Here is a 23,798-nt window from a genome sequence, read left to right as displayed (position 1 = left end):
GGCTAGCCCTAATGATGGAAAAATCTTGTCAGCCACTTTCTTGTTGAGGAACCACTCATGTGGAAGAAGAATGCACCTGCTCAATTTGTCTGTAATCATGTTGGATTTTCCTGAAATGTGTGTCATTAAAAGAAACGAGTCAGAAGAGATTACCCACTACCAGACCCTGAGAGATTCTCGACATAATGGGTAAGATTTGGTTCCCCCTTGTTTGTGGATGCACCAGACAACTGACATGTTGTCCGTTTGAATCACAATTGTCCCAGAGGGAAGAACCTCTTGAAATGCTCACAATGCCAGGAGCACTGTTCTTATCTCTAGGACATTTATGTGCAAATTGGCCACTTTGGGGGACCAAGTACCCTGGACTGTCTTCCCCAGATAATGCCTCCCCCACACTATTTGGGAAGCATCCATGGTCACTATGGCCTTGGACTGTTGGGGGATGAAAGGACGAACCTGAAGCAGTTGGTCAGATTGGATCCGCTAATACAGATCTCTTTTGTAAGTCTTGGTAATTCTTATTAGGTAGGACACTGACTGTTGAAGGACTGACCATTGAGTAGCCAGTATCCATTGAAGGATCCAGATGTAAACTGCTGCAAATGGAAATAAGGTTATTGCCACTGCCATGAGGCCTAGAGTGCAGAGAACTGCACGGGCTGAAATTGAGGTGTTGTTTACACCCTTCTTGACCTGTGACACTATTGTTTGAACTTAGTCTGGTGGAAGGGAAGCAATGGCAGACTGTGCATTGTGCTCCAATAAATTATAATGTCTGAGTTGGTTGAAGTTGTGATTTGCTTCAGTTTATGGTTATTCCTAGGAGAGTACAGGTGTGGAAAACCTGATCCCTTGCATGTATGAGATGATGCCTGGTCAGAGCAGTAATGAGCCTGTTGTCCAGATAGGGAAACACCCAAAATCCATGCAGTCTGAAGTAAGCTGTTACTACTGCTATGCATCTGATGAACACTCTGGGGGCTGTGGTGAGTCCAAAGGGCAGTACTCTGAACTGGTAGTGACTGTCTCGCAGCTGGAAGCCTAGGAATATTTTGGATCACCTGTTCATTGTTATGTGATAGTAGGCATCCTGAAGATCTATTTAGCACATCCAGTCATCCTTGCCCAAAAAAGAGAGAATGGACTGTTCTGTAACCATCTGGAACTTGGTTTGATGAATAGATTTGTTTAGATTTGTAAGATCTAAAATTAGTCTCAAGTCCCCTATTTTCTTTGGCACTAAAAATAACCTTGAGTAAGTTCTGGATACTATCTACTCTGGTGAGACCTCTTGGATGAATCTTTTTTTCTAGCAGCTTTTGTACCTGAATTGGTGCTTGATCCCTCTGACTAGGTGGAACATTGAGAATTTTTCTTGGAATTGGTGGTAGTAGGGAAAATGGTATTATGTAACCTCTGGATATAATCCTATGCACCCAAGTAGCTTTTGTTAAGTTTAAGCCAGGCTCTCTGGTGCAGGAATAACCATCCCCCAATTGTCTCCAGAGGTGGACAGTTGAGCCTCCATTCAGGAGTGGTGGTAGGGTTTGTCAAAGAAAGATTTTTGGGAAGCCTTGTATTCTGGGCCACCTCTGCCACAAGGGCAACAAGATCCATTGAACCACATTTTCCAACCATTCTGATGATTCCTGGAGTAGGATCTTTGGTGGTGGTGGTGGGGGGGGGGGGGGGCTGAAAAATGTATGCCCATTGCAGACAAGGTCTTCCCATCCTTCTCACACCTGGGCAGTGTTTTCTTTACCCTTAGGGCCAAAACGAGTAGTTCCATCAAATGGGGCATTGATGAAATTGGACTTAAATGGCTCTGCAAAATTGCACAAACACATCCAGGCATGCCTCCTCATACATATGCCTGAACCCACAGCTCTTACACTTCCACTATGTTGGAAACTAACTTCATAGAACTAATGGATATGTATATATAATTCTGTGATTTTTTTTTTTTTTTGTGTTCCTAACAACTCTTCCATCTGTTGACCAGCAGGCAGTCAGCAGTGCCTGATGCTGGACTGCTGTAAAAATATGGTCCTATACACCTGTGATACCTGAATGGAATGTATGCAATTTTTGCAAGGCTCATAGCCTTGAGTACCTGTGAATTGTAGTGTGCTGGGTATTTAAACTGTATCTCTCATCAACCTGACATCAGCTTCTCATTTCCTGCTTCTCTGCAGCTTTCTCCTCAATAGAACAGCTGCTAAATGAACCATGGGCTACCTGGGTCATAATGAAGACTTGCTCTTGTATTACAAGAAATGGCTTTATCACATATTTTATTTTGTAAGTAGAAAGGACGTAAAAAGGTATGAAGTTGTATTGTACGTGATTGTTGACTGCAAGTATCTACATGGATCCTGTCAGTGTGCACTGCTGGCAAGCAAAGCACAAGACATGAATACAGAGTCACGAAGCATGCACTGCCATGATATGTTGTCCCAACTACAGTCAAATATGAAGAAATGCAGCCTGCACTGCCATGATATGTTGTCCCAACTACAGTCAAATATGAAGAAATGCAGCCTGCACTGCCATGATATGTTGTCCCAACTACAGTCAAATATGAAGAAATGCAGCCTGCACTGCCATGATATGTTGCCCTAAGTACAGTCTACTAGGACAATGTTATAATAGAATTTGTCACCTGCCTGCTCATTCTTAGCAAGACTGTCCAATGCAGAAGTCTTCCTTGAAAACTCAGATTTTTAGTAGATGTTAGGAAGATGACGCCACCAAAGTACTGCTCAAGGAGATCCAAAAAGGAACATGTAACTTTTTTGAAAAGTAAAACCAAGCATAAGTTTAATCTATGTCCTTCAAAACAAACACTTAAAACAATTCTGTAAAGTAGCCCTTTAAAAACATTACACAAGAAAATATGGCCATTAGGAATTCAGCCGGGCCCAATGAAAGGATAACAGGAGCACAAAATGTGCTCTTAAGCTTAATATATAGTGCCAGCACCCACTGGACTATATAGCAGAACTGTCATTTAGATCACATCTTCTGCCAGCATAATCAAAAGTACTCTAGCACAGAAGATACTGATCAACTCAATGCCATTTGGAATGTCATCATGTCTACATTGTGACTTGCTGTTTATACCTGCCCTGCTCTGATCTGATCCATTTTAACTTTGACCTTGTTGTAGTTACATAGCTAGCTAATAAGGGATAATATGTGATCCAATTCATAAGTAAATAATATCAAACTGCATGGTTACTAGTTAGCATACAAAGAAATGCTTACCCCCAGCAGCTCCAGAGTCAGGGTCTTTAGGTGGGTGATCATGTTTTTGCCACTGTTAAAAAAGAAGAAAAAAGTTTAATATACCATAAATCTCTAGTATTATCATAATTCAGATACAGTGAAACATCTTTTTTTTTCAAAAATAAATCTTAATTTACATCTTAGAGCAATATGCTGTCAAAGTACAGAAAAATGTCATTAATATTAGATTCCAAGTTATATACCATGTGTCTCCCTTTAAGCTTCTGCAGAACAGTGATGAACGATGCAAACGTTTTGCTAGACTTTTTTTCTTTCTTTCATCTTTTTTTCATTTTTCTTCATGCCTTTGTGTGTGTGTGTGTGTGTGTGTGTGTGTGTGTGTGTGTGTGTGTCTCTGCATATACTCCCAAACACACCCCCACACACACACACACACACACACACACACACACACACACACACACACACACACACACATCTATATTTTTTTATACATACAAGGTTATACACAGTACAAGATGACTTTCCATATTTCTAACAGGTACCCTGCAATATGAAAATTATCCACTAAACTATTTTCGCTCTAACATTAACATGGCGTGATATAAAACAGGATGGGTTTAAGAAGAAAAAACTTGCACTTAGCCACAAGGGCTACTTTGGGTTAATAACATATGAAGATGGCCTAAAGTGATTAAAAAAAACTGTAAGTGCTCAGAGAAAAGGTGGCTACAGATTGTACCATATTCTGCCTACTGGAGTTGTTTAAAAGCCAGAAAGCAATGATGAGCCACTGAAATGTCTGGTGGATACCCGCACTTTTGTGCATAATGGACATGCCAAACATGCCAGGTGTTTTTTATAACTGCCCTGTACAGCTATCAAAGTTTTTAAATTAAAAGTTTTGCTTTTATCCATCCATCCATCCATCCATCCATCCATCCATCCATCCATCCATAACCCCTTTTCCCCATTTTTGCACATGGGTTGGGGTGTCACTTCAACAGTGACAATCATCTAGACCCAAGGTTTACACCACATGGTGGCTAGTCCTGCCATAGAAAAGTTCTGCTGTTATATTTTAGGTGAATTAATGGTCTTAACTCTGCCATATAATGAGCTCTGTTTGTAGCTATGTCACCATCTAAGTTTACTACAATATCACATTGCCAGGGTTAATGGTTTATTAGTGACTGGCAGAGGTATCTTGTGCTGACTAACTTGAAATAATTAAGGCTATGTCTGAGTTACATGGCACTGTTTCTGAATATCGCTCATATCACCTGGCACACCAAACATACACTCAAACTGACACATAAAAACTCAAATCACCAATAACCACCTCTTGATAAAGTCATGAAAACACAAGAAAACACAATACATGCTACAGTCTTATCCTGATGTTTAAAAAGATAATATGAATGCTAAATGAAAAGTAAAGAAGAAAAATGATTCTTGTCAACTGTCTACAGCAATCAAATGGATGCACAAGATTTCTTCCTGAATCCTCTTTAAGTGAGAAGAATTAGTCACTCAGAATGAATCCCAGGCACTGATGAGCTGTTGTTTACTGTCAAATTTACCGAATTTTATTATTTTCAGTACTTTGATGAAACAAAACTATAGACAGAGCTAAAATGTTTCTGCATGCAAATCACAGCAAAATATTAAACAATACAAATATATATTTTTAGACTAACTCTTTATGAAACTGCAGCTTAGTTGCAATTTACTGAGCAAGCTATGCTGTTTGCCATTTCTGCTAAGGGAAAATGAAAATTAAGATGAAACAAATTATTTTCGATAACTGAAGTATAATGAAGGCAAATGAATGTAAAAGATTTGCATATACTGAAATATAAAGCAGCAAATTATTACTGTAGACAGTTAATTCAGACTGTAAAATATTATTAACAGTAAAAGTAGATATAGTTTTGGACACAGATATATCAATATACAGATAATGTGATCCTTCCCTTCTAAGTGCATTTTCTCTCTCATTCTCCCTCTGTCTCTCTGCACACACACACACACACACACACACACACACACACACACACACACACACACACACACACACACACACTCCCACACACCAAGGTGTCAGGGTAAAAAAAAAGGTTTAATATGACATCCATCACTGTTCAGAAAACCATGAAGTATGTGTGTGTGTGTGTGTGTGTGAGAGAGACCATCCATTTTAAGTGCAACAAATTGAATGGTTAATGAATGAACACAATTTGTCAATCACCAATGTATGGGGAAAAAAACTTTAAAACACGTTTTTTGCAGGAGGGAAAGACCTTCTGTACCCCCCATACCATTTGCTGACTAGATGTACCAAGTCCAAGGCTGCACTACAGTGAGGAAAGGGCAAATTTCCTAATACCCATTGTACCACTATACTGCAATCTAAAACAGACAAAAACTGGTACATTTGATAATTTGTTTCCCTTTCAACAAGTTGTCTTTTGACAATTTGAATTTAATCCATACATACACACACACACACACACACACACACACACACACACACACACACACACACACACACACACACACACACGTGTGTATATATATATATATATATATATATATATATATATATATGTGTGTGTGTGTGTGTGTACTACACACACACACACACACACACACACACACACACACACACACACACACACACACACACATACACATGTGTGTGTGTGTGTGTGTGTGTGTGTGTCTGTATTTACTTCATTTGATTGAAAGACCACTTGATAGAAACTCATTTGGTAGAAATTTCATTTGATAGAAAACCAGTATTCAAGGCAATTAACAGGGATCTGTCACCCTCCCCAATATCGTGCGACCCTGGAGTTGATATATATATATAGTTAATGGGGTGGCGGGGCACAGAACCCCACATTGGGTGGTGTGGGGGGCAAAGCCCCCCCACCTATTTTTGTTTAAAATGTGTACTTTTTTTTTCTTGTCTTCTTTTAAATGAAAATAGGTGGGGGGCTGTGCCCCCCCCTAACTATATATATCAACTTCAGGGTCACACGATATTGGGGAGGGGGACAGATCCCAGTTTTATGCCTTGAATACTGGTTTTCTATCAAATGAAATTTCGACCAAATGAGTTTCTATCAAATGGTCTTTCAATCAAATAAAGTAGATCCATATATTTAGTTGTATAGGTCTATTTCACATTACTGAAAACTCGAAATACTGAATATTCATTTGACTGATACCACAATACCCGATTTTCAAAATACTGAAAACACATTTGACCGAGTCTTGTTATACTTAAAGCTTACAATGCTGAATTTCAAAATATAATACAATTCCAAGTGGCCCCTTCAACTCCCGATTTCTTTTTTTAAATTTTATTTAAAATTTTAAAGTATGTCTAATGTCATCATGTCATCACCAGTGTATGTCACATCAACATCAGCTGTACTTTGAAAATGTAGGACTCTCACAGACTAGGCGATAGATTTTGAAAAGAAAATGATTTGTAGCACTGTAGCAGTCAGCTCCAACTTCAGATTAGATGTTTTTGACTACTGATGCACTAAACACTGTCTGCAAGCAGTACAGATCAGATCAAGTATGAATGGAAACTTGTGCACAGCACTACAGTCCTGACTCTACTTCAAAAAATCTATCAGTTTACACTTCGCTTTAACTACCAATGCAGAAATGCTCTCTTTGATGGCAGTGTCATTAAGAAGTTTGTCAGAGCAGGATTAAGGTGCTATACCAATACCTATCAGGATTGTGCAGCAAATCCCTCTTCAATTTAGCAATATGGCTATTTGTTAGCAGTTGCTACAACAAGGGACATGAGCTGCAATGGCTTGCATCTACAATCCATACAATTGTATTGGTAAATACAAACATTTGCAGAGGGCTATAATTAAATTATAATTAAATTGCAAATCAAAACCTCATGCATGCTCATGGCATCACATGTAATCAGAATTAACTTCAAAACAAAGAAAACTACAGTCAGCACTTCAAAACTAAGTTTCAAGTCAGTCCACTTAATAAAGGCATTTAGAGAATGTCAGTTCTTGTCCTGCTGGCTTTTCAGTCCAGTCTGCAGCTTGAAACCATAAAACTGCGACACCTTCTGTTACAAACTTCTTTCTGTTGATTTAAAGAGGACGACGTGTTGTGTGTCAGTTCAGAGCTGCAGCCAAAGCTTCAGGACTCACTTCTCAGATGGGTATACAATAATTTCCTTATGCTGGTGAAGGTATGATTGATCACCACTTTTGGGAATCTGATGGATCACTCACTGTTAAGTACATAAAGGCTCATAGCTGGGTTCGAACTCTCATAGAGTGCATAGTGCAGTCCCTATTAATAATGGTCCTTCTACTGTAATTATCATTACTCACCTTAAGCTGCACAGCACAGACTTTTGAGATAACTTGTAGGACACAAAGTCATGGCATCCTGGATATTTCCTTTTTCCCCTGCCCCAGCATCTACTCCTCTGGGTAATTGTAGATAAGTTTTTAATAATCATAAATCACTCAACTCATATACTCGACATGGCAGTAAACACAACAGACTAGAAAATCAAACAGCCTTCAGGTCAAGCTTGTAATGAAATAACCATTTAACAAATTAAAAATACATTTTATCCAATAACTAAAAGTGATCGCTTTTGTTTCTATTTTGAGAAACTTCATCAGACCCCAAAATAGAAATGAAGGTGTTCACTTTTAGTTATTGAATAAAATGTGTTTTTTTAATTTGTTAAACAGACTTCATTATTTTGTTACCAGCTTGACCTGAAGACTGCCTGATTTTCAAGTTTTAAATAATTATAATGTAGCCTGTGGTGACTCAAGATGAACTGCTATGCAGGAATTTCAGTGGCTACACTCTTTTGCAAGTCTGTGTTTATGACTGACATGTCCAGGAATCAATCACCTTTGCATTGGCATTATTTAAGATTAAAAATTCCCTATAAATAATGGTATGAAACCCATGTCTTATTAAATGCAAGTTTTACCCTCTTATGTATTTAAGAATTCAGAGGAAAGATAAAAACAACGCACTGTGTAGACACATTTGTGAAAAAGGCAACAATCACAGTTTTAAGTTTGCCATTATAGATTTAATGGAAACAACTAGTAGTGAAGGGAATTGGAAGATTAAACTATCGGCTCTTGAAAGTAGATGGCAGATATTTTGTGACTCTACATCCAGACCAGGGCTGAATGATTTCATCAGTATTAAGCCATTCTTACAGTTAAATGCATGAATTCTTTTAGTAGTTTGTTAATAGTGCAGTGGTAGGTTAGCACTTTTAGAAACACCTTCAATTAGTTTATATTAGTAGTTCATCAATTCAATGGGTGGGAATATGTTTTTCCAACAGTTTTTACAAGGATCAACACTACCCCCCTAGTTTCACGAGTTTCATCATCATATAGGAAGTACTATTAGGTCACACAGAATCTTGTACGGACCACTTAGCTAGTACCCCGTATAGGCATTTATATTTGATTATATGTTCATAGCAACTTTTTAGAAACATTTGGTCACACTTGGTAAGCATATCATTAACTGTCATTGTATATGGCATTGTTTAATTTTATTCAACCTAAGTTTTTTACATATTGATGTTTTTAACACTATTGTTTTTAATGAATGTTATACAGGTACAGTAGGTACCTGATCAGGTTGATTTACTAACATGTATATTATAGTATTTTTAAATAGGTACTCAGTTCCACTACGCATTTTTAGTGGGTGCAATTTAGTATTGTATTGGTAGATGAAATTTTAGTTAGTTAAAATCTGAATTATGTGTGTTATTTATTACTAAGCATGCCACATTACGCATTATTTTGCACATGCAGATTTATAACATGCTACACTATGAGTGTTACCCTTTTAACTAGTAATTGTTTGGTAGGTAGTTGGCGCCAAAATGCATTTAAATACACACTTCAGGCATCAGTTCATGGTTCTGAGGAAGTCTGACGTAGGTCAGACGAAAGCGCTTAACCTTGTGATACGTTTATCTGATTCAATTGAGTTGTGAATTTTATTCAATAAACGGTGGTTCAACCAATTTGCTGTCATTGTCCGAGCTTTTTGGGATACGGTCTGTTGACGCCCTCTCTGGAGTGTTGATATTGCTCTTATGTATTTACACTTCATGCTCTGTATCTCACGTATTCTCTACTCGTCACTATGCGGGTTTACTCAGGCTGTTTCCTTTGTGTATTTTGCTGAAATATGCAGCAAAATGTGTTTATGCTGGACTTCTATACATTTTTAACAGAGTAAGCGACCCTGTGGAACTGTAAAACAACATATTAAGGAGGATATGTTGACTGTTAAAAAAGTGTGTGTCACTGACTGTACCTTGGTGGAATGGGAAAACAATGGACATAGTATAGCAGTGTGAAGGGAGCCAGACTCCAGAGCGATGCAAATAGTTTGCATGTGAAGTATAATGGCAATAGCATGATATTAAAGTGGTTGAAGTAGTGAGGACTGTGATGAAACAGTTTTGTTAGCACACAGTGGCTGCAGTAGGGCTGGCTGGAGTGTGTTGAAGAGATATGTTGGTATCCCACAGTTCCATTGTGGTGGGTGGTGGGGTTACATAATTATGTATGTAAATTTCATTTTAATTAGCAACCAGATTTTAGGCCAGTTTTACCGACTTTTCATGGGCCTTTGTCTAGATTTCTGATGTTTCCAGCACTTTGTAAGAACCTTATCTTGTTTTAAAATAGGTGATAGAAGGGAATATTTCCATAATGGGGGACTTCAGCAGTTGTTTTTATTTCTCTATATACCTTATATAATATGTTAACTGCATCCTCCGGTAGAATGTTACATAGTTCTGGTATAAGACCGTCTGAGCCCAATGTCTTTTTTTTTTTAACTTTTTTATTTGATCTTTTACTTCTATTAAAGTGAATGGTTCCCTTGTTATTTATTATTTATCTTTTCCCTTAGAAAGGTTTCAACTATATCATCATTATCTAGGTTATTTGTATTATTACTTATATTTTCATAAAATATTTTAAAGACCTCAAGAATATCTTTAATATCTGTTCTTTTTTTATATTATTTATATGTGTTCTAATTTCTTTGACATGATTTAGTTTATTCATTTTCTTTGATGTAGCAGCAAGTATATGCAAACTTAAAGGGTTTACTGAATATGCCTAAAGTTTAAGTTTTCCAGGTTTATTGAAACTTTATGATTTAGAATTTCAACATATTTTATATTTAAGTTTTTAAGTTCAGACTGACTGATAATGTCTTTTGGACTTAGATTTGACTATAGTGTGTCTATTTTGGCCTGTAATATATTAAATTCTTTGTCCCATTCTCTTGTTTTACTAATATACCACCTTGTAACTCTTCCATTTAAGTAAGCCTTTAGTGCATCCCACAGGACAATGTATATACGTCACCATTCATGTTTATTTCTAGGAAATGGCTCTCTTTAACATACCAATCCTTGAATCTTTTTATTTTAATAATGTCTGCTGGTAATCTCCAGTGATGTATTAAATTGTCAGTTTTTAAAATAATATTAAAGATTATAGCATTATAGTCTGATAATGGACGTGAAACTATTGTAACTTTTCTGATATGTGATAACAGATTGAGACAAAAATGTAATCAATGAAACCAATAAACAAAATTTTCGAAGATAGGTTCAATTTGGCTGAATAAAGTATGGAACACCAAGCTTAGCACTTTCATTCACTTTATTTGACGTGAACTGAATGAAAGCGCTAAGCTTGGTGTTCCATACTTTATTCAACCAAATTGAACCTATCTTCGAAAATTTTGTTTATTGGTTTCATTGGTGGAGTTATTTCGTTTTCTTCTTTGTGGTTGTCATTTTGTATAAAAATGTAATCAATATTTGTTTGAGTTCCATATCTATATGAATAATTGGTAAATTGAAATGAGTTTGTTTTCCTTAGATCATATATATACTTATTAGAACTGCAAATTTTGTTTATGCTTGGCTGAAGATGTGATTCTCAGCTTTCTATTTGGAGTAAAATCTTTGCCTGATGAAATACAATTAAAATCACCAGGCATTATGACTTCACCTTTCATGTAATAGGTTACAGTGTCTAAGTATTTTTTTTGCATTTTTAGCTCCAACCCCTTGATTCCAATAAGAGCTCCCCAATGTATATAGTCTTCTGTTCCACTCAATTATAACAATGCTTAAGATAACATTTTTATCAATATAGGTTTCTATTACTTTAGGCATTACTGGTGAGTTCTTTCATGAAATAAAGGTGGTTCTTCTTTTAGCTCAAAAGACAGAACCTGCTAAAACCAAATAATTCTTGCAAGTATTTGAACAGATTCCTACTCTTTACTTAATTATTCAATCCATTAATATTAGTAGATATGCATTTAAAATCAGACATTTATATAAGAGAAAAATACAGGCATAATGGAACCACATTTATGTACAGAACTTATTATATACTATACATAACAATATGAAATCTTCAGCTATGGACAAAACTTCTGAAACAAAGAAAAAAATTCCCTAATGATATAATCCTAAAATATTCTACCATGGAATAATGTATTCCTAGTTTGAGGAAAAAGGCAAAAAACTACTTCTCAAACTTCCCATTAGGAGTAGCAATGCTTAGCTCATGCTTCTGATTCATATTAATGTGCCTCATATTTTTAGTATGCACCACCTTAAAAAAGCCTGTCAGTGAGTTATGCCAAGTTATGCCAAAAAGAGCGTAGTCATCCCCTTTGGAAAAAAACAAAGTACCCACAAACTACCACATAGGTGGTAGTCTCTTAAATATGGAAGACATAATAAGGGATCTGGGAACCCAAGTAGATAGCAATCTTTCCTTTGATAATCATATTGCCAAAGTGGTTAGAAAATACTCCTATGTGGCCCACCTAATCACAAAAGGGCTTGCATCCAGATCAAAAAAGGTCATTGTGCCACTCTACTCATCACTCATCAGACCCATTATAGAGTACAATGCCCCATTTGGGATGTACCTTACAAGACACCTGCAACAGCTGGAAAGACCACAGAAGTACCTCACCAAGAGGATCACTGGCCTCAAACAGATGCCCTATGCAGCTCAACTGAAGAAACTCCAGCTGTACTCGGTTGCATACCACCTACTCAGAGGTGATCTCTGCCTGACATACAAGGCCATGTCCAACCCAGAATTGATGGACATGCTTCACATAATGAAAGCCATATCCCCTAAAGCCACAAGTTCTAGGGATCTAATCCTCACCAGAACAATAAATAGGATGTGCTGGAGGGATAGATTCCTGTCCCAGAGACTTCCCATGCTTTGGAACAAGATTCCAATCTACATTAGGCAGAGCTCCTCACTAACACTCTTCAAGAGAAACCCTGATGAGTGGATGGAAAACAGAAAGTTTACCCTGGGGATCACTTCAGTGGCTCTGCTGGACAGAGGCACAGGGAACTAATCTAAGGGGGTGGCGAAAGCCAACCCATTCTGGCTAGGCTTATAAATGCCTTTGGGCAGATAGCTTACTACCTACAGATGAGCTTATAAACAGGTGTTCAGAATCTTTATTATAAGTTGATCAAACTGAATATCTCTACAGTAACCTTTCCCTGTACCTCACATTATCTCCCTGATCTAGTATAGTGAGGAAGTCTGTTGTTATTTTCACATTTATTATTTTATAGGTCAGATTATTTATATTTTTTGTTATATTTATTATGTGTAAAGTTGTTTGTGCAATCATAAGTTCATAAATTAGTACCAGGCTAACTGCCTTTATGGGCAATTCCAAGCCTAGCCAATTACCCCATGTAAGAATCAAACCCTGCACGTTGGCACTTTGTGCATATAAAGTGAACACCTTAACCACTATGCCAGCCTCCCACTCTTGTAGAATTTTATACACACACACACACACACACACACACACACATATATATATATATATATATATATATATATATATATATATATATATATAATATATAGATATATATTGATAAATATATATATATATATATATATATATATATATATATATATATACATATTTACTTATTCTGAACTCTTACTATTTCTGTTTGTACACTGTCTTGTACTATTACTATATTCCTAGATTTTATATTTTAGCTATAATCTTAGTGTAGAATATCATATAATAAAACATTTATATTTACCCTTATATATTTGATACTTTTTAATCTAGTATACTACTGCAACAACCATCTGAAAAATCTTCCCTTTTAAGATTCAAACTTTCCATAATAAATTGTTCTAAGATATTAAGTTTTGTTATCATTAAAAAGAAATATTAACAGAGAAACATGATCCTACAATTTTTATCAGATATATCTTTCTATAGGCTAGTATATAAACTAGCCTTTTGGTATACTGCAAGCATTCAGTACTATTTAATAAATGACAGTGGTTTAGAATATAATTCAATGTCTTTTGCTTAATATCTAATTTGTATTCATTGACATTCTTAGCATATGATTTAAAATATTATGATTATTAACTTTTAGACAGGAAAAGTAACATGGACAGCTCAGAATTCATGCAGCATCATAAAAGTGCTCATGACTCTAAGCTGCTTTAAGCTAGTTGTCATGACATGGGCTTGCAAAAGAGCAGTTTATCAGCTACAGTTCACATAATAACATTCATGAATGAATCTAAGCCACCTTCACATAATAAATCAATCCCTCAAGCCCTTCCAAACCAGTAAAAAAAACCCCAAAACATTTCAAAGTATGTTAACCACTAAAAAGCTACTGTATTTAAAAAAATATCATTTAATGATTCAGTAAGCATTATTTGTATGAGATGTTTATAAAGCAGGCTGTCATTTTTTAAAGGAGACATAGCATATAAACTTGCATTAAAGGAATGACAGTTATGTGTGATCCCGCTTTAACTTGCAAAAGTGTGATGACATTCCAATAACAATTTTTATATATGTAAGAGACTATATTTCTTATACGTTGTGTAAAACATAGCATAACTTTCCTGGGTGCTACTGCATGTCAAGTATACTATCAGTAGTAACAATTCAGAACTATGTAATAATTGACAGTGGTTTATAAAGCAATTTATTGTATTTTGCTTATTATCTAAATTTTATTCTTTGACATCTAAGTATATGATTCAGAATATTATGATTATTTACTTTCATACAGGAAGAAGTAACCTTGACAGATGTTAGAATTCTTAGAATTCCTGCAGTATCATAAATGTGCTCGTGACTCTAAATAGTTTCAAGCTGGTTTTCATGATAAGGCATTGAAAATGAACAGTCCATCAGTTGTAGTTCATATAAAAATGCTTGCAAGTGAATTCAAGTCACCCCTAAATTACATATCAATCCCTCAAACTCCTCCAAACCACTAAAAATGAATAAAAACAATTCAAATTATTTTAAACACTAAAAGCTATTGTATTTAAAGACATAATATTTAATGATTCAGTAAGCACTATTTGTATGAAATGTTTAATATAAAGCAGACTGCGATTTTTAAAGGAGACATATCATATAAACGTGCATTAAAAGAATGACAGTTATGTGTCATCCAGGTTTAAATTGTAAAAATGTGAATGTTACTCTGATTATTTGACATCATTCCAATAATAACTTTTATATATGTAAAAAGTTATATTTTTTTATACTTTGTTTATAACATAGCTTGTCTTTCCTGGATGCTATTGCATGTCAAGTATACTATCAGTAGCACAATATTAGATCATTATAGAACCCAGAATGCAACTTAGCATGCATCTTTAGTGTCATTTGCTACATCTTGTATGATATTTAATAGTACATTACTCAACTATGCCAAGATATCAGAAACTGTGCTACCTAAAATAAGTTTCATCATAATAATGATTCACTCATACTAACATTTTAAAAAGGGAACTAGTAACCATTTGAAGTAGGGAAAGAAACAAATGCACGATTACCTTGTACAAAATAATATTCAACACCTGTGCATAAATATTCAAACACCTTTTTAAATTAATAAGAATTTACTGTTTTTGTCTTTTAATAGCCAACCATCTCTTGCTGCATTTCTTTTCAAAGAAGTTGATAGATTCCAGTCCATTTCTTTTATTTTTTCTAGGATTTTATTTTATTTATTTATTTTTTTGTATAAAGTCAATTGTATCTCTTCCAAGGTATTAAAAATCTTCTTTCCTTCTGGGAGGTGAATCCTTCCATGTAGCTTTTAAGACTAAATTATTATCTTGACTTGAGAAAAATGTTACAATCACTGATCCTAATGAAGAGTTTTTTTTTTTTTTTTTTTTTTGAAGATGAATTGGAAAGTGATCTATGTGCCCTTTCAATGCCAAATGGAAAAGCTTCAGGCAAGTTCAAAGTTTTAGGTAGTCAGGTATTAATAAATTGTATCATATTGTCTCCCTCTTCTTTTTCAGGAATCACATAAATCCTGATGTTATTCTTTATAGATCTCTCTAAGTATTCTATTTTTCCCAGAATATGTTGTTTTGTTTCAGAAAAAAATCAGTGTCATTTTCATTTTCAAAAAGTAATCTTCTATCAAAAATCAGACATACAGATAACTCACTGATGTTACTTACTATAGCTTGTATGCCTTTTTTCATTGTACTCTCCTGTACACTGGGCTTAGAGTGACTCATTCTGAAACAATTAGTACTTTCTAGTTTTCTTGACAGAAAAAAAAACTATTAGAAGACTTTTGAAGCTGTTATTTTTTGTAGTACATCTTTCAGCAGGTGTTCAACTATAAATCCTTCAGGTGCAGAGCTATAAAAACAGTGTTGTTAACTGCTCACTATTTTGACCACACTCCCAATTTCATGGTGTCTTTTGATTTGTCTGTAGCATACTATTTAGCGTTAAAAAGTCACCATTTTAATAGACAGACCTGTGAAAACTTCATTACAGAGGAGACAGGAGTAATACAAGGCAAGTCATCATGGGTATTGTAAGATGCCCTGACACATACATCTTTAAGTAAATACATTTAAAAGTTCTTGCCACCACCATTTTCAAGCATTTAATACTGTTCAACTTGCAAAATCAAGTAAGCTATAAATGATAACCTTGGTGTTAATTTATGTTTACCTATCTGGTTATCAAGACTAGCCTTAAAGGTAGTCGAAGTAGTACTTTGTTTTACCTATTGTGGCAACTTGTTCCATAGCCTGGGAATGTATTGAGTTAGGAATATATCCCTTCTGGGAGTATTGTTTATTTCTTGGTGTAGATTTGGGTCAGTACTATAGCTGTATGGAGAAACTGGTTTTGTAAAAAAAAAAATAAAGAAATAAAATAGATGGCCAAATATGAATGGGTCTTTTGTGTCTTAAAAAGCCAGGCATTGGTCACCTTAGACAAGCTGGTAGGCCATTGAGTAAAAGAGGTTTATATTAATCTAGCAGGATAGTTGAAGGACTTAATGCCTTTTATTCATTTATTTTAATCTTTGGGGTGTTTTCAGTTGAATGATATGCTTGGTTTTGTACATACCACTGTGGTCAGTGATGGATCTGTTAAGGGAAATGTACAGTGGTAGCTGACTTATTTGGATGCTAAAGACATTCTCTTGGAAATTAACTGGGTCAGGCAGTAGGACTTCCTAAAGATGATGGGAGCATGATGACAAAATGAGAATGAATGGATACATAAGTATCCAGGTCTCTTATGAACATATGTATCTGGACAACAGTACCATTTATAACACATGAGGTATGAGCAGCTTTCTTGCCAAGCTTCCAAACATCCAAATCAAGCAAGCTATAAATGATAACCTTTTTATATTTAGGTCGAGACTATTTTCTGTACAGCAGGTATATACATATTCCAATCTTTACTGCAGTTATTTGGTATTGTTGGGATGAGTGGATAGCATTGTCCAGTTTGCAGATATCATTAAACTTGGTTGACCACACTTCTGGGATATTGGTCTGGATGTCTGCAAAATAAATGCAAAGTGGAGAGGCCCCAGCACTGATCTCTGTGGTACTCCACTAGTTACAATCTCTCATTTATTGAGGGTACCAGCAACATTCACATTTTGGAATCTCTTCTTTCTTAATTCCATTAAGTTGGTCTTATTTTCAAATAGTACATATCATATTCATAGGATTCATGCATCCTTTCTCAAGGATGGAGATTTCAGTTAGTCCCAGGGTAAATGTGAGAGTATCTATCCAGTTTTACAGGTTTAGTTTGAAGAAAGATATGTAATTATAATCATTAACCATTCCAGAGAAGGGGGAGACACTGGGTGATGACTCTATCTCTCTGTCACATTTCATTTATCTGCTGATGAAAGTTCAGTTCTCTAGTTCTCATGTTTGCTTTGCACTTTGATTTTTTCAGATATAGGAGGCCAAGGACCACTAGAGTTCTAATGGCATGATGAGTGAGGCACAGATAACCCCTTGGAAGTGAATACGACACAGAGAACAGGGCAGGGATTCCAGTTTTTCCTGGTAACTATGGTTCTCAAGACCAGAGATCTTTCTGGTTAGGAGTCTCTGGGGCATTTTGAAAATGTTGATATGTCAAATGAGGTACATCCCAAAGGTAATGTTGTTGTCTATTCTGTGTCTGATCAGTGCTGAATGTAGGGCAATACTAACATCTTTGGATCTAGACAAAATACCTTCAATTATCAGGTTTGCTAAATTGAATGTTTTTCTAATTACAATTGACACATGATGACCAAAGGAGAAACTATCACCTCAAGTGCCCAGGTCCCTGACCACCTTTGTGTTTAGTAAAGGAGCATTTTATAACTTATGTTGTGAATGAGTGCTTTTTTCTGAAAGAAACACTAGTACATTTTTTAGCATTCAATATAATCATATTATCCAAACATCAGAAATTAACTAGAGTAAGCACTTTCTGAAGGGTATAGATATCTGGGTGGGGGGTGGTGGTTGACAGTTAACACTCAGTTTGTAGCAACTTTTAAATCTGGTTAACTAGAGATCCTGGTTATCAGTTCTGACATCAGGGAAGTAAATGCTGAAGAGGAGAGGGTGCAGTACAGAAACCTGGTAAACGTCACTAGTTATCTTTTGAAGAGGCACCTGTCACACAAACTAGGTGGGTTCTGTCTTTCAGTCATTTGGCTATCCTTATTACCACACAAGGATCAATGCTTAAAGCAGACAGTTTCTTTACAATTTCATGAGATATGGTATTAAATGCTTTGGCCAGATTGAGATAACCTGCATGAAAAGAATGACTCCCTAATGATAGTCTGCATGACCTTATCAAAGAAGTTAAGATTTAATTTGTCTGGTCTCACCTTGATGAAGCCAAATTGTTGTTGGCCAAGCCTAATGAGATTCTCTATATCACAGTTATTCAAATCAATCATGATACCCTCCATAGCTTTACAGATCAGATTCATCAGGCTGACTGGTATATAATTTCCAGGGTCCTCAGTATGTTCATCCTTATGGAGGTGCATCCAAACAGCAGTGCCCGAAGATTTGGGATCACAGCTTTAAGAATTTAAGTTGAATTTAGTTAGACCATGTTCAATACTGTTTTTAAACAACAGCGTATGTTTTCAGGATCTATGGAAGGATTGTTTTTCATTTGTTTTCAGGATCTATGGAAGGATTGTTTTTCATTTTAATAACAATTTAAGAATGTGTTTTTTAGTGATGACAGGGGATAATGGGTTCTGAGATAAGTGTTCTTTGAATAGGGGCTTTGAGGTGATGTTCTTCTTTTTCTCCTTTTGGCTGCTTCCGTTAAGGATTACCTAAGTGGATCATTGATCCGCAGAAAATTTAAAGTTTTATGGTGTTGAGTTGCCAGCTCAGCACCCAGCCTTACTCAGAAGGCACACACTCACACCTAGAGCCAATTTAGAGTGTCCAGTCCACCTGCAGCATGTCTTCAGAATGTGGCTTTGTGGTGATGTCAGTGATGAAATTATTTACTAATATATTTGTAATGTCTTTGGGGTTGAAGTGGGGGACACCCATTAAGGAATTATTCACAGCAATATATAGAGTGTTATTTCTTAGTTTTCTAATACAGCTAAAGAAGGACCTGTAGTATCCTTCAATTCAGAAGCTAATCTCTACTCATTGGTTGCTTCACTTGTTTTTATAGTGCTTTAGTGCTTCTCGTTTTCATGATATTTTTGTGGTATCAACAATCTGAGGAATCCTAGCCATACTGTACAATTTAACGACTTTTGTTTTTCTTGCTATAAAAGTTATTTATGGTGCTTGACTAACAGAGGTTTGTTTTTTAATTACCTGTTGTATTTGACTCAAGTTGGGGCTGCTGGATCTATACATATGTCTAAGTGGGTATAAAACTCTTTAGTGAAGATGGCTGCTGAGTCATTGTCAATGATGGTAATGTCATGGGTAAATTAAGAGAGTTCATCTTACAACTATACACTGTTCACTGTTTTGAAATCCTTAAATTCAGAGATGTTGATTACAGGAGGCATGGTGCTTCTGACAATAAATGTCAGAGGTTTATGGTCAAACCTAATTCATGAAGGGATGAAAGGACTGGAACAGGTAGAGGCAGTATTTCTGAGAACAGATCAAGAATATTTTGTTTTTAATGGGTTTACTAATTATTTGATCTAGGAAATTCCTCTTTATGAAATCCAAAAAAGAATCTCTGGATATATCCTATGTTAGAGATATTTGTGCTCCATTCAAAGGCAAGGTAATTGAAGTCACCTAGGATTAGAGAGATATTGCTTAAAGGAATTTCTTCTAAAGCATCCAGGAATCTAACAGGACCATCAGGGAACATGTAGAGGGTTCTGTAGCATGTTATAAGTGGGAAGATTGTCTTGTCCATAGTAAAATGGAGTTCTAGGACCTGAATTTGTAGGGCTCTATCATTGAAGATTAAATGCTGTTCCTGAAAGAAAAGGAGGCAATACCACAGCCTCCATCATTTTACCAGGAGCTTATTACTTTCAGCTGTAACTTGCCATTCAAGACACATCATTAAAAACATTTCCAAATCCCAATTTTAATATTTGGGAAAATGTGAAAAATTTACTCATGTCTTTGGATGAGAAATAAATTACTTGAAAAAACAGGTATGTGAGCATGGGTTACAGGGACAATGGTGTTGAACAAGCCTTTGTATTTGCTCTAATAAAGCCAGTGATGAGATGCTTTCATATCAAAGGATAAAATATTCAGGCCATAATGACCAAATGATACATTTTGTGACCACCTATGAGACCACCAGCTTTAAGATTAATGGGTTACTTAGTAAACATTAACATGTCTTCACATAGAATAGATTTTCCAAGAAGTGGCACCCCTGACTTGCTGTATTTGTTACCTTAAAGATAAAAGATAAAATTATGACACAATATTCACCTAACCTTACACCATTATCTCATTCTTAACAGTGAAACAGTCTCATCTTAAATATCTCTTTTGACCATCAGCTGCACAGACAGGGACAAAAGGTGAAGTCTAATTGAACTAAACAGGAAGCTAAGAGTAATTAGGTCTAACAAGGCCAAGTATGAGGTTAAGATAGCCTCGCAGGAGAAAGACAACCACAAGGCCTCCTACAGCTATGTCTAAAACCTCAAAGGCAGCACACGTCAGTGTGCCAAACTTGAGGTCAGTTTTGCCACCTTCAGTGAGCACAGCAACATAGCAAATTTTCTGGCTGAAAAATTCAACTCAAACTTCACCCTCCACTCTCCCCTCCCTGTGAAATACTTACTAGCATACCCCCCCTCCTAACTACTACACTAAGGCAAAAAAACACAGCTTCAGTGGGTTCTGACAATATCCAGGGATGCCTCCCAAATAGCTGGAAACATGACCTATCAGGACCACTTAAGACACTTTTTAACTATATTCTCAAAACAGGCTTTGCACCACATGACTGGAGGACTGCAACAGTCATCCCACTTCACAAGTGTGGACCATTAACCCCCCCCCCCCCGGAAACTACAGACCTATTAGTCTGAGTAGTTTAATATATAAAGCCATGGGAAAAATTATTGTGGAAATAATCAGTAAAGACAGACACAACCTTCAGACACTAGACCTGACCCAGTTTGGCTTTGTCAAGGGAAGGTTATGCCTACTAAATCTGATGGACACAAAGGCAGTGAATGAGGTGGTAGGTGCCACCTACCTGGATCTGGCTAGGGAGTTTGATGCAATAACCCACTGAGGTATACCTAACAAACTCACCAAACTGGGCATATACCCCTACATAACTCATTGGATTGCCAGCTAACTCACAGATAGGATCCAGGAAGTCAGGATTGGTAAGACCAACTCTACTACGAGATTGGCCACCAGTGGGGTACCTCAGGGTTTCATGCTGGGACTGCTCCTAGTTGGTATCTACTTCTTGGAGGTAAAGGCTAATGTCAAGGCCTTTGGCTGACCAAGTTTGCAGATGATTGCAAATTGGAAACCATCATCGATTATGCCATGACACAAATATTTTACATGACATTTTAACACAGACAAATGACTGGTGCCAAAGTCATGAATTAAAACTCAATGTCAAAAAAAAAAATACATTACTAGGTCTTTTAGGAAAATTGCTACTCAGACTAATTACCCCATCAATAATACATCCCTAAGAGTTGACCTAGTAATCAAGGATCTGGTTAACATATGTAGACAGTAATCTGGATTTTGACTTTGGCTAAGGCAGTAAGAAAATCATTATATGTCATAGGTTCATAGTTTCATAGGAGGTTACTAGGCTAACGGCCCTAGAGCCCTTCAAGCCTGGCCATATTTATCTCGAGTTGCCCCAGTTGTCGATGGTTAGGTGAGAGTTTGCAGAGGTAAGGGTCTGTGGTACTTAATACTGATTTACTCTGTCTGGGAGGGACATAGGCACCACCCCAGGAGTGAATTTGCAGTCATCCATCCATTTATCTTGGTTGCATTTCAAGAGGGTCATGGAAGAGCTCTGTTTTGCATGAATTGGAAGCTTGTTCCAGAGAAGTGGCATTCTCTGGGAGATGCTGCTATCTCTCCAGCATGACCAGTTCCTGCCAAAGGCTAGGTTAAGATCCCTGGAGTGAGTGACCCTCCTGCAATTTAATTTATGAATGTGTAGCATTTCCATCAAGGCCAGGTCAGAGACTGTCCTGTAAGCCGGGCATATGTCACCCTTTTGTAACCCATAGGAGACAAAATAATAGTGACAGGGCGTTTAGTTTTTCTGCATAAGACTTGTTTTGTGTACCCTGTAATTTCTTGATGAGAAACATCTGTGGTCTCTCCAATTGTTACAAGTATCTGGTGAGGTATATGAAAAAGGGGAGCACTGTACTCAATTACTGGTCTGATGAAGGTTGAGTATAATGGAATTATAACATCCTTAGATCTAGGTGCAATGTCTTTACTTATAAGATGTACCACATAAAAGGATTGCTTTATTACTGTGAGTTTGTGGTAGTCAAAGTTCAGACTGCTATCAACCTGAGTGCTCAGATCACATACCATGGGTCTACATTTAGGGAGGTGTTGTCTATAATGTAATAATGAAAATGTCAGCTTTCTCAAAGGGAATAATAATGCATTTTTTTGCATTTAGTTTTAATTCATGGCTTTGGCACCAATCATTTGTCTACATTAGCCCTGTCTTCAATATATTAACATCATTAGGGGACTCAATAATTGCTCCCAATTTGCAATCATCAGCGAACTTGGTCAGCCATAGGCCGTCCAGGTTTGCCTGGACTTCTGAGAAATAAATTCTGAACAGTAAGGAGACCAGCACAGAACACTGTGGTATGTCACTGGTGACTGGTCTTTTGCTAGAGGTGAAGTCACCCACTTTAACAGTATGTGTCCTGTTGGTCAGCCAGTTGGCTACCCATCTGGCAATGTAATTCCCAGTTGGGAGAGTTTCTCTATAATACCTGAATGGGTGATTGTGTCAAATGCCTTGGCTAGGTCAAGACAGGCAGTATGCACCATCTTTCCCTAATCCAGGGCCTTGGTGACTTTCTATTCTTTGGGGATGATTGGATGGGATGGGGGGGTGAAGCTTTCTCCAAATTTGTCAGCTAGGAGGTTAGCTATTACCTCTGGTTGAGTAAGTGGTGCCATCCACAATCAGTTATTCGCATAGCTGGGTATTCTATTTTAGATTTTAGACATAAAGAATGCCTTGTGATTTTATTTTTTTGGTAACTAGCTTTGGAGAACTTTACAAGATCTATAATTTGGGATTTCCTCCTCTGCTGAGCCAGTTCCCTCTTGTTCTTGGACATTAGTTTCTTTCTCTTTTTGTATAGCCTGTTTATAATAAGGTTCCACCAGGGTGGCTTTTTTTTGGCAAGACCTGGGTTTCATTCAGTCAGGTACAGCCAATTCTATACAACTACTTAAGTGGTTATGCAGGGCATTGGTGTACACCTCTGCATAGGAGTCCATGTTATCTGGGTTCAAGCGGGCTTTGAAACTTCTTATACCATCACTTAGTAGGAGATAATTTGTCTTAGAAAAATTTGTAAGCATTTTTTAGCT

General features: G+C 36.5%; 1 protein-coding gene across 1 annotated transcript in view; it reads right to left on the bottom strand.

Annotated features, from left to right (window-relative positions):
* LOC122802678 (cytidine and dCMP deaminase domain-containing protein 1-like) overlaps nucleotides 1-23,798 on the bottom strand; it is a 1,178,769-nt gene that overhangs the window by 214,337 nt on the left and 940,634 nt on the right. Inside the window, exon 8 of the mRNA XM_044072393.1 lies at nucleotides 3,271-3,322. Coding sequence (XP_043928328.1) covers nucleotides 3,271-3,322 — 52 coding nt within the window. The remainder of the gene's footprint in view (nucleotides 1-3,270; nucleotides 3,323-23,798) is intronic.

Source organism: Protopterus annectens, chromosome 5.part0 (assembly GCF_019279795.1).
Source record: "Protopterus annectens isolate FY-2018-M chromosome 5.part0, PAN1.0, whole genome shotgun sequence".
NCBI lineage: Eukaryota > Metazoa > Chordata > Ceratodontiformes > Protopteridae > Protopterus > Protopterus annectens.
Note: the sequence above shows the minus strand (reverse complement) of the source record. Positions and strands in the feature narration are given on the sequence as shown.